At 38.1% G+C, this 13,196-nt stretch overlaps 1 protein-coding gene across 9 annotated transcripts in view; it reads left to right on the top strand.

Annotated features, from left to right (window-relative positions):
• FRY (FRY microtubule binding protein) overlaps positions 1-13,196 on the top strand; it is a 476,275-nt gene that overhangs the window by 345,896 nt on the left and 117,183 nt on the right. For all 9 annotated transcript variants that reach the window (XM_084878512.1, XM_084878510.1, XM_084878508.1 and 6 more), the window contains one exon: positions 3,313-3,395. In XM_084878512.1, the coding sequence (XP_084734638.1) occupies positions 3,313-3,395 (83 nt within the window). The remainder of the gene's footprint in view (positions 1-3,312; positions 3,396-13,196) is intronic.

Raw genomic sequence — 13,196 nt, 5'->3', positions numbered from 1 at the left:
AAATTGGCTTGATATCCAATTTAACTGTAGAGTATACAGAGGTATCAATAAAAGTTTGCAGGCTTTATGAAATTCACACACATAGAAATCCTTCTTTATTCTTAGAAACTATGATTGACTTGCTATCTCTGCTCTGTATATCCCTGAAGACAACAATTTCTTCCTGAGCTGAACCTCACTTCTCTTAGGACCAAACAAAAACTATGAACTATCCTGCTACTTGTAAAGTCCATCTGGAATTAGAGGGAATTTCATGTGAAATCTTCAAATCTGAGTATTGAATAATTTCTTAGCAATGGAGTAGTGGTCTTGAAGTGAATTCTATGAAACATCATATTTCTTATTTCACCTTTACCTTGTCATGTCTTGGTTTACCAAGAACACTATCTTCCTCTGCTCAAATAAGTGTTACTCTCCTTCCTATAGGCTGTTTGATAATATTTATTTTGCCCATATGCCTTTAATTGCCCAGGACCTACTCAGAAGTAAATAAAATCTGGATAATTGTTCCCTAGTTGATTGTGAAGAATAGAGACACAACCAAAAGAGACCAACAGGACTTGAATTAAAAATTAGGATGATGCCCTAACCAGTTTGGCTCAGTGGATAGAGTGTCAGCCCTGTGGACTGAAAGGTCCCAGGTTCAATTCCAGTCAAGGGCATATACCTTGGTTGCAGGCACATCCCCAATAGAAGTTGTGCAGAAGGCAGCTAATTGAAGTTTCTCTCTCATCAATGTTTGTAACTATCTTTTTCCCTTCCTCTCCATAAAAAATCAATAAAATATATTTTAAGAAAAAATTAGGATGATTCTATGGAGTTGAAAACACTTTAGGGCTGAGCATTTTCTAGTGAAAAGGAATGGGGAGCACTTTCACTGAAGTAACAAGGATGAGATATAAATTCCTATTGGGGCAAATGCAATGGATTAAATAATAAAAATACCTCAGCCCAGAATGCCCCTGCAGACCTCATGGCTGTCCTAAGATTCAGTCATGACACACAGCAGGGGCTACAAGTAAGAAAGTACCTGCCATCAGGCTGACTGCCCTAGAGTTGTGCAAGCTCATCCTTTAAATCAGTGTTTCCCAAACTTTTGACATATGCATACCCCTTCTATAATTTTCGTAACAATGAGTACCCCTCGTACTCATGAGAGCGTAGAATTAGGTGCAGCTAAGCACGGTGCAGTGCATATCCCCACCAAACTCCGGTGCAACGCGTACCCTCACCAAACTCTTCCCGTACCCCTGGGGGTACGCATACCACACTTTGAGAAACACTGCATGCCTCTGCATGTGTGCTGCTAGATCCCTTCCCTGTTGCTGAATGATTTCTTGGCTCTTCATGCACTGTTTTTGACTTGGCCTTTATCAGAATAAATATGATTAAAGGTAATAGGTTGTCACTTTTTCAATTCCCTAAGTGCCAATTATGTGGCCCAATTAGTATGAAACTAAGCAGATGTCCTTGAGTTTCTGTTTTATGGATTCACAAATAGCCCAAAAGATAGGACAATGAAGAATGTTTGAAATACAGTGATTGAGGAAAAGATGGATGTTTCATGAGAAAATAAAAGCTGCTACAAGTATCTACGAAATGAATAAAACAAAAATCATTATAGCCTTTAGAGTCACTATAAATTGTGCATTTACTTATTTGGCAAATCCAGTCACAAATGCACACCTGAGACAAGGTAGGCTCATAATGGCACATCCAGAACTTTTCCCTGAAACATCACTCTTGCTCCATGCTCCATGCTCCATGCAGCTAGAGTGTGAAACAGGGTGTTGACCTGCGGTCAATTAGTACAGAATATCCAGTCAGTAATGTAGGGGCATAGCCCTACTTTGGCTTGAGATACTTATTGATTGCCTTAATTATTTGTTTTGTCTACATACATATTAAGTAGATCAAACCTGCTCTGTATCATTTTGAATAAAATAAATATAGACATGCCATTTCTCCCAGTCATACCCTTGCCCTGCCTTATAGATCTCCAGATGATATTCAAATGCTATTGGCTTAAAGGTCTTTGGTACCCTGAAGAGGAAAGGGCATTCTAGAAATCTAGAAATAATTATTATATTATTATTAAATATAATAATTAGTACATCAAAGTTTGATGGTACCTCAGAGTGTTGGAAACATTCTTGTATCATTTCTTTTTATTTCTACAACCCTAACAAAATAAATGGTGAAGTATTATTAGTATTACTTTTTAGCAGGTGTAGAAACGGGGTCCCCATTGAAGATAAAGGACTTGGCCAAGGTTATAGAGCTAAAATCCTGTGTCTTGCCTTCTCTCGTTGGAACCAAAATCATTTCTGCACTGCCATTGTCTTCTGCATGACACTGGACAAACTGTTTCACTTGGCCTGTTTCCTCATTCATAAAGTAAACAGTGCTTATGTCAAAGATGAGTAAGTGAGAGTAAATGAGTAATGTGTGTGAAGTTAGTATATTTCTACCTTTTTGATGGGGGGAGGGGGAAATGTTACTTCTCAATCCACAGAGAGACCATACAGAAAGAGCCTCTCTGATTATTTTACAACCCAACTAGTTACCTTTTTCTAAAACCCCTCCAATCTCCCTGGCTGATATAGCTTAATTGGTTGAGTATTCACCCCTGCACTAAAAGAAGGTTGCCAGTGTGATTCCTGGTCAGGGCACACGCCCAGGTTACAAGCTTAATCCCCAGTAAGGGGTGTGCAGGAGGCAGTTGATGTTTCTCTCACAGTGATGTTTCTCTCTCTCTCTCTCGCTCTCTCTCTCTCTCTCTCTCTCTCTCTCTCTCTCTCCTCTCTCTCTCTTTCCCCCTCTCTCAAATCAATTAAAAAACATATTTTTTAAACCCTCTGATCATTTTAAGAGAAACTTTAAAGCCAGTAAACTCCAAGATATATTATGAACCACTTTTTTATGTCTTGTCAATTTTCATTGTTTAATCATGCATCAGCTAGTTACTGACCACCTACCAGCTGCCAGGCTACCATGTGAATAAGGGATGTATATTATTCAGTATTGCTCCATTTCATTTCCAAACAAATGTTATAATTCTCCAGTTCACTATAACCTTAAAATGTTTATCTGTTCCAGATTTAAACTTGTGTTTATGAGCAAAAGCAACCACTAGACCTCTCCAGGGAAAAACAAATGTTTGAGATACAATTTTTGCAGTATTTCTTTAGGAAAAGCATCATTGGAACTAGCTGCCAAAAACTCAATCACTAGATAATAGCAAGTGTTTATGAAAATAGCACATACACCACTCACAGCAGTATTTGATGATGGTTGTTCTTGTATTTGAAGGTTTAGTAATGTCATCAGAGCCCACACTCGCCTGGAGTCAAGGTACAGCAATAGCTCTGGAGGGTCGTATGATGAGGATAAAAGTAAGTACCACCAGGTGATGGGTTTCAAGTGGAATCCAGATGGTTGGAGAATAGAGTGCGAGCATTTTTCTTTTTCTTATTCTAATTGCTAAAAAGTGTCCTATAAGCATTAAACAATGATTTAATCCCACTATGCAGATGAGCATAGAGCCAGCATCTGAAAAATAACAAAAAGCCAACCAGTGGACAAATTAAAATTATAGAAATTTAAATTTTTACTTAAACCTTTATTTTTTTTATATTCTTGGTGCAGTTGGGGAAAGGCTAGTAAAAAATTGTCTCACTAGAAAACCAATATTGCAGTTATTGTGGGAGTGTATTTAATCTTTAAGCTTTGTGAATCAGCTCACCCAGAAAAGCCCTTTTTCACACAGAGTCTCTCAAAAGCATTGTCTCAGTAACCAAATGAAAATTATGTTAAAATGGGAGATACAATCATCACAGAAATGCCTTTGTTCCTTGGAAAGTTGACAGAAACTGAAAAGCAATGCATTCACTGATTTTGTTGGAGTCCTGGACAGCATCTGTAGATACTGAGCAGGCAAAGAGTGTTACTTGGTCACAAGTCACAGAAATTCTGGAATCAAGAACACTTCCAGTGGTATTTAGGTATGCTAAGGAAGTCAGTAAACTAACTGATGGAGTTTATTTGTTTATTTTGGTGGAAATCAGAAATATGATATTTCATGGTTTAGGTTTATTTTGTAAGTCAGTACCTGGGGCCTTTATAGCTATCATTTTTTATTGTTTTGTTTTGTTTTTATGGGAAATTTGCAAAGTAGGGTAAGAGATGAGTAGGCCTAATGGCACCACAGTACAGCTGTTCTTTTTTACCTCTTACTGCATAGATAAGAAATTCTCTGCCTTTCAAAATAGCCATGGGAGGATTGTCTAAAATCCATACATAATTATCAAACTCTAACTTAGGTGAAATTGCAGCTTTAAAACTTTTTACTAGAACCATTAGTTTTAGGTAAAATAAAGCTATTTGTGTTTACCCTTCTTTCTGGTCCCCATCAGGGTCTGTGTCTGTGCCATCCAAACCCAACAGCCAAGTCTCAGGAGCACAGGCTGTGAGTTCCAGGAGGAACTAGATTTTACAGATGGGGAGAATAGTACCAAGAAATGGAGAGTTGTTGGTTCAAGAAAAGTCTGGTTACTATATATTTTGTAACCCACAATTTGAGGACAGAAAAAAATGAATCATGAAAATGTTAAGAGTCAAATACTCCCCCAGTACATGGCAGGTGTGATGTAACAAAAAATAACACACTCTGGCTGTAGAGTTTACATTGGGAATATCACTGTCCTTAGCCAGTTGATTCCTTTTTTTCCCCACAGCTGATTCCTTTAAAATGTATCTCTTTGTTCTGAGTACAGAACACAGAATTTGGTAAAAATAAAAAATAAAAAAATAAAAAAACCTCTATACTAAATAAAATATCAATCATTTAAAAATATATTTTTACAGTCCTCACATTCCTTATATTTATTAAATAATGAATTGTGAAAGATTGTTATAATAAAATGAGATGATAATTAACTCATATCATTAACTTTAGAGACAAAAAGAAAGAAGTTATGGAAGTATTTATAAAGAAGAAAAATGATAGTGAATTCAGATAAGAATTTAAAAGACTAATATTATCATTATGGCTTCTATTTTACCTAGAAATGTTTATAATTTTTTGTACCAATATAAAGAAAATGGGAAAATTTTGGTGCAGAATTTGAACCCAACTGAGTCAGTATCAATAATATTTTTTACATGATTACTGTTATTGAACAGAGAGATTATAGTTCATAGCATGTAGTTTGGGTTCTGAGAGATTTTACTTTCAGTTTACTCATTATAAAAGAACATGAAATCAAACTACTCAAACAGATCTTGTCACAAAAAGCCATAAAATACATACTAAGATTTTTTTTCCAGGTGTTCAAGTCATAGGACTTGACTTTGTTTTAGAGCAGTGGTCGGCAAACTCATTAGTCAACAAAGCCAAATATCAACAGTACAACAATTGAAATTTCTTTTGAGAGCCAATTTTTTAAACTTAAACTTCTTCTAACACCACTTCTTCAAAATAGACTCGCCCAGGTCATGGTATTTTGTGGGCCAAAGAGCCGCATGTGGCTCCAGAGCTGCAGTTTGCCGACCACGGTCTTAGAGAAAGCAGCAAATCTAATAGAAAGGAATACTCATGGCTTTGGTAAATGGGTCCTCCCTGATATAATTTTGGTTCTAGCTACACATTCATGGATATAGCCTATGCCACAAGAAAAGCAAAGTTTAGTAGACTCAATTCCAAAACCTTATGGCAAGGCATCTGGTGTATGTTAAGGGCAATCATTTCCACCCAGAATTCCTGAGGGTATCAGCAGATCTGGGTAGACTAAGAAGGCATCAGGAGAGACCTAGTTGTCCAAAGCTTCATGGTATAAGTTGGGTTTATCCAAAAGGAAAGACTGTGTGCAGTCTCTTAGTGTATTTTCTGTTAAAACGTGCACGTGCACGTGCGCGCGCGCGCACGCACACACACACACACACACACACACACACACACACTGATAGCACCTTGAGTAAAATGGACACCCTCATCTATAAAGCAGCTTTTTACCAATATTATGTAAGTTTTTTCTCCTGGGGTGAGGGAAAATTGGGTTTTGCTTGGTCCTAGTGCATGTCCTCTATTTCACAATCACAGTTTCATACACCCTCCTCCAGCTCTGCTAACATTTCTACCCTGGACCGGCAGTGTTGAATCAACTACTTCTCACCACCTTTCAAAAGTGCAACCAAGAAAAACTGTATTTGGGAGAAATTTCCTAAAGATGATATCATTCATCCTTTCTCTCAATACACTAAAACCTGTGCCAGGATTAAGCAGTTTATCTGAAGCCACATACCTGGGCAGTACCAAGTGGTCCCAAATGCCCTTGCTCTTAAATGCCTCTGGCCTATAGGGAGAGCGTTATAAGAAATAACTCTGTGAAACTTATTGCTATGTTTATATTACATTTGAGGAAGTACATTAATTCAAAAGCATTTATTAATTCTCTACTAAGTGCCAGATACTGTTCCAGGTAACAGGGAAACAACAATGAAAAAATAGAGGAGGTTCCACCCAGCTCTTTAGAACTAGGGAGGCAGCCATTGATGGTAACTGTGATCTGTGTCCCAGAGGAAAATTAATGCAGGGCAAGGGGACAGAAAGTGATTGGGGCAGGGATTGATTCTAGTATAGTGGCCACAGAAATCCTCTGCAATCAAGTGATATTGGGCAGAGACATGCATGATATAAAGGACCAAGCCACTCTGCTAATGAGGAAGAGCCTGCAATCCCAAGGAACAGTAGATGTAAAGGCTGTGAACCGATTAGTGCCTAGCATGGTCACAGAGCAGCAAGAAAGCCAATATGGTAGAGTGGATTGAGCAAGGGGGCGGCAGTGGGAGAGAAGCCAAGGAGGAATAGGATGAAGATCTTGTAAGGCCTGAAAGGCCATGGTATAGATTTTGAATTTCATTTTGAATGTGAAGGGAAGCCACTTGAATGTGAAGAAAAGCACATGAATGGTCCTACACCAGTATGGTAATTATTTTCTACAATGAGGCTTTAAGCACACTTCTACCAACTATCCATAGTGTTATTAATTGCTCATCAACACGCGTGGTAGAAGAAATTGTTCTAGTAAATGATGCCAGTGAAAGAGGCTTTTTGAAAAGATCTCTAATGAATTAGGTAAAAAAAATTAAAAGTGCCAGTTCATGTAATTCAAATGGAAAAATGTTCTGAATTGATCAGAACTAGATTCAGAAGAGCTGCTGTGTCTAAAGGCCTAGTGATCACCTTCTCAGACACTCATTATGAGTGTCCACTAGGCTAGAGCCTCTTATAGCCAGGATCAAACAAGACAGGACAATGTGGTATGTCTTGCCACTGATGTAATCAGCTATGAGAGTTTTGAGTACACAGCAGGTTCTTAAATGACGTATGGTGGATTCAGTGGAAACTCAATTTTCACTGGTATCCTGTTCCCCAAAGAAAAATGGACAGAAGGCCGAAACCGGTTTGGCTCAATGGATAGAGCGTCGGCTTGGGGACTGAAAGGTCCCGGGTTCTATTCCGGTCAGGGGCATGTATCTTGGTTGCGGGCATATCCACAGTAGGGGGTGTGCAAGAGGCAGCTGATCGATGACTCTCTCTCATCGATGTTTCTAACTCTCTATCTCTCTCCCTTCCTCTCTGTACAAAATCAATAAAATATATTTTAGAAAAGAAAAGAAAAATGGACAGAAGGAAAAGCAATCAACTCTTCTTGTCAAAGCAGTTCCAGTGGCAGGAGGCCCTTTTTAAATAGACAGAAATTTCTTTCAGAAAATTGAAACATATGATGCTAGAATGGACATTTGGAGAAGAGAAAACCTAGAAATTTCTTTTGGGATGTTATACTGTGAAGGAACTTTGGAGATAGTTACTTTGGAGAAAAGGGGGTAATTTTTAACTGTCATTATATGGCATGTAATCAAGTGCTCTCTTATACTTCCAACAAAGAAATTAAAACATGATTTTTTTGCTTATATGTCTCCAAACTTAATGGTCAAGTCCTGATGTTCAAATGCCACCATCTAAAAGGTAACCAACTGTGGGAGGATGATCCGGTGAAATTAACTCTGTAGCATGTGGACAGTAATCAGCACCTGAATAAAGCTGCAGAATAGGGTAGTCACGTGCCCAGGATTAGAGCCTACAATGGAAGCCAGTCATCACAGTGGCTTCTTTGAAACATTACCCTTCCAGAAATATTCTGAGATCAAATTTACATAAAGAAAATAAATAAAGATTAGCTGACTACTTCAGCATACATTTCTGCCACAATCTTTTAAAGTGTTTTTGATTTTAGAGAGAGGAAAGGGAGAGAAAGAAAAAGAGGGGGGGGGGAAGAGAGAGAGAGAGAGAGAGAGAGAGAGAGAGAGAGAGAGAGAGAGAGAGAGAGAGAAACATTGATGTGAGAGAGTAACATTGATCAACTGTCTCCTGCATGCCCCCTACCAGGGATCAAGCCTGCAACCCAGGCATATGCCCTGACTGAGAATCAAACTGGCAAGGCTTTGCTGAAGGGAGGGCTGTGCGGACTCCAGATGCCCAAGGAGAGGCTGGAGTGGGAAGCATTGTGGTGAGACATGGAAAAGCAGCAGTCAGGAGTCCTGCATTTGGTCATACATCCCAAACCAAAACATCCATTTTTCCTGAAAATCTCTAAGCTGCTCCTAGTAGCCAAATCACAGAAAAAAGAAAACTCGCCGTAGGTGATATAGCCCTCCACACTCTCTACCAGGGATCAAGCCTGCAACCCAGGCATAGGCCCTGACTGAGAATCGAACTGCAACCTTTTGCTGCCTGCCACCCCTATATTTTGACCTTTTCAGAGGAGAAAAAAAGTAAAGGCCAACCAATAGTTTGAACAGTCTCAGGGAGCATCAGTGACTGGATTGGTGAAAGAGCCATCTGCTCCACTATTCCAGTAACCTGCTTGGTACTTTCCCCACACCTGAGAGCTAATCAAAACTCCAAGTTTCCAGCTGACCCCACCAGACTGCATACAAAGATATCTACCCATCCAAGGGCAGAGTAATATTTTGAGCCACTTGCAGAGGAGCAGCTCCAGGACAAGGAAACACACCCACCACTTCCTTGAAATCTGAACAGCACCTCCCCCTCACAGGAAACCCAGAGGTCTAGACTCTCAATTTTGCCTAAATCCCATTCAAGAAAAGTTTAAACTTAAACTTTTAAAATCAAATTTCTATATAGATTTTTTATTGTAGTGGGGACTTCAATGACATTTGTTTTGCTGTCATCGGGGATGGTAATGGATGCTTTTTATTTCAACATGGGGTGAAAAAATTCAGATGTACAAAATGGTTTTTCAATGCAGTTTTAATTGCTTTTTACAATTTTTAAAAATTATCTTGTGGGCATAGAATTATAATTGCCTTCCAAAAACAAAAATGTTAAATAATGTCTGGTCTCACTGAACAATTAGAATATCAGTTGTTCTTAAGTCAATTGGCTTATAGATTTTCATACACAAACAAATTTATTATATTTTTAACTTCTTAACTTAATTCAACTGATTATGCTTAATACCTAACACTCTTAGTACTATAACAGATTTTTTTCCCCAGCAATAAATCTTCTGGTTTTTTTTGTTTATTGTACTTAGCAAAAGGCCTCTAGAGGTAATTCATTATTTGAATACTTGAAGATAATACGTTTAATGGTGTGTGTGTTTTTTTTAACTGTTTTCACTCCATACTCAAAATTGCTTCATTGTCAATTCATATTTAGAGTAGGTTCTTAAATTGAAATGATGTACTGCCTTTAAAAAAAAATAGAATTTGACTGACATTTTTAAAAAACTGAATAAATTAAAGGATTGCTTTGATCAATTATACCAAAATTAAGTAAAATAAAATAAAAGATAAAATGGCTCTGGCTGCTCTGTGGAACATAAAACTATTAAAAGGGAAAGAGTGTAGTTGGGAGACAGGAAGGAGGCTATTGCACTAGCCCATGTGAGAGAAGGTGCTGGCTTAGACTAGGGAGTTAGTGATAGAGATGGTGGAAAATGATATTATTGTGGATACCTTTTGAAGGTAGAGTGCATTGAATATGTAGAGGGTAGCAAGTCACTTAACCTTAGTTTCCCCTCTAGTAAATAGGGATGATAGGTACCTATTATTGGGCTACTAATATGGAAAGTGTGTAGACCAATGCCTGGCATAAAATAAGTACTTCCTGTGTTAATTTTAATGTCACTGTTGATATCATCATCATCATCATCATAATCATCATCATCTTCGTAACTGAGTTGGATACGAGCTATGAGAGAGAAATCAGGAATTATCTAAGGCTCCTGTCCTTAGAAAAATGGAAATATGGGACTTTATTTATTGAAATGGGGGAGATTAGAGAAAGAGCAGGTTTCACAGTGGTGGGAATTTATATGATTTAATGGGTTTGTTAGTGTGTGTATCTATATTTTCTATGGCTCTATAAATTAAGCATCCAAAAATAAAGTGACGGGTGGGTGTGAGTGTGCCCAGCAATGAAAAGGTTTCCTGTGCAGCATGAGTTCCCATCTTGCAGCCTGGGCTGCCAGGATAAGGCTACGGCTGCCCATGACCCTGAACTGTAAATAAGCGGAGGGATTAAAAATGGCAGCAAAGTAAGTGGATGCTGCATGGATATGCTCCCAGAAACAAACTGGAATTACAACTAAAATACAGAAAAACTTCCTAAATAATCAACAGAAAACGCACAGGAGAGCTTGAGGACCAAAGCTGGAGATTGCATAGAGACTGGTAGCAGGGGTAGAGGTGTGAAAGGGCTGGCCAGGTGCCCACAGACAGCAACTGAAGTCCCGGAGAGATGCCTCAGCTATGGGGGGGTTTCCACTAAGAACTCTGGGATCTAATCCCAAAACTTGGCTCTACAGCAGAGTGCACCAAAACTGAGAAGGGTACCCACATAACATCTGGCTGTGAAAAGCAGCCAGGAAGTGACAGCTGAAAATTTAAGACCCTCTATCTTAAAGGGCCAACACACAAAATTCCCTATGTAGCCACCCACCTTGTGCTTTGGCAAAGGAAGTGTGAAGTGGACTGGAACTGTGAGAGCAGAAGCCAGGATTGGGGTCTCAGTGATAGAGCTCAGAAGACAGACACTGCAAGTTTCCCGGGCTAAGTCATTCCCTCATGCAACAGAGGACATCTTTCCCATCTGCTTTGCCTGGGGAGAAGAAGACAGTTTACACACACTATTGGAAAACACTTTTCCCTGAAGCCACTTAAGAGTTTAAAAATAACAATTACCCTCCAGGTAGAAGCAACTACCTCACCCTGTTGAAAAAAACTCTCACCATACCTGAGGATGATTGCCTATGGGCAAATTCAAGTTGGAATCCTATCAGTCTGTAGGCTGAGGCAGTCTCTGGAGGCTTTGAGTCTTTGCCTAATATAATTAGTCAGAAACAGCCTTTAATACTGCCCTGCACTGGAGATTGAGAGGTGTAGCAGATCTAACTAATGTAAAGTTACAAACCCAAACAGGCAGCCAAAATGAGGAGACAAAGAAACAACCCCACAAATGAAGGAACTAGAGAATTCTCCAGAAGAAGAGATAAATGGAGCAGAGATAAGAAATTTATCTGAAACAGAGTTCAGAGTAATGATGGGAAAGATGCTCGACAGCATGAAAAAAGATATAGTAACTATGAAAAAAAGAATAGTCTGAGATAAAGAATAACATAACACAAATAAAAAGCACATTGGAAGGAATACACAGCAGATTAGGGGAAGCTGAGGATTGAATCAGTGAATTAGAAGACAGAGTTGAAAATATCACTCAATCAGAGAACCAAAAAGAAAAAACAATTATAAAACAGAAGGACAATTTAAGGGAGCTGTGGGACAATGTGAAACATAACAATATTATAATAGCAGGTCTGTCAGAAGAAGCAGAAAAGGAGAAGGGAATAGAGGATGTATTTGAAGAAATAATAGCAGAAAACTACCTTAACATGGTAAAGGAAAAAGTTCAGGAGTCACAGAGAACCCCAAGCAAGAAGAACTCAAACACAGCATAATTAAAATGCCAAAATTTAAAGACAAAGAGAGAATCTTAAAGGCAACAAGAGAAAACTGTTACCTACAAAGGAGTTCCCATAAGGTTGACACCTGTTTTCTCATCAGAAACTTTATAGGCCAGAAGAAAATGGCATGGAGGATTCAAGAAAGCAAGGATCTGATACTAATATTACTATATCCAGCAAGGCTATCATTCAAAATAGGCAGTCAAAAAAAGAGCTTCTCACACACACAAAAAAAAAAAGACTAAAAGAGTATATCACCACCAAGCATTCATTACAAGAAATGCTAAAGGGACTGCTATGAGAAGAAGAAACAGAGAGAGAAACCTCACCATACAGAATTAAAATGGCAATAAATAAGTATCTATCAATAATAACCCTAAATGTAAATGGATTAAATGATCTAATCAAAAGGTGTTGTATGGCTGAATAGATACAAAAACATGTATATGCTATTTATCAGAGACCCACCTCAAAACAAAAGACACACAGAGGATGAGAGTGAAGGGATGGAAAAAAAATTTCCATGCTAATGGAAAATAAAATAAAAGCTGGAGTAACAATAATCATATCCAACAAAATGCTATCATAAGAATGAAGCCTTTAAAATGAAGGCTTCACAAGAGACAAAAAAAGGTCACTACATAATACTAAAGGGGTCAATCCAACAAGAGGATATAACCCTGGAAAATATATATGCACCCAAAAAAGGAGCACCTAAATATGTTAAAAAAAAAAAAAAAAAAAAAAGGACTTTAAGGAGATGTTGACAACAATACCGTCATAATAGAGGAACTTTAATACCCTTCTTACTTCACTGGATAGATTTTCCAGACAAAAACTTAAGAAAATAGTGACTCTAAAGGACACAGTGGATCAGATGGATTTAATTGACATTTATAGAACATATCACCCCAATGCAGCAGAATACATTCTTCTCAAGTGTACATGGATCATCTTCTCAAGTACAGAATACATTCTTCTCAAGTGCATAAAGATAGACAACATATTAGGACACAAAACAAGTCTTTACAAGTTCAAGAAGATTGAAATCATAGCTAGCATCTTCTGAGATCACAGTGGAATGAAATTAGAAATAAAACTACAGTAAAAACACTCAAAAACATTCAAACACATGGAAGCTAAATA

This window comes from Pipistrellus hanaki (assembly GCF_964339955.1).
Source record: "Pipistrellus hanaki genome assembly, chromosome: 3".
Classification (NCBI taxonomy): domain Eukaryota; kingdom Metazoa; phylum Chordata; class Mammalia; order Chiroptera; family Vespertilionidae; genus Pipistrellus; species Pipistrellus hanaki.
This window is presented reverse-complemented; position numbering and strand designations above follow the sequence as displayed.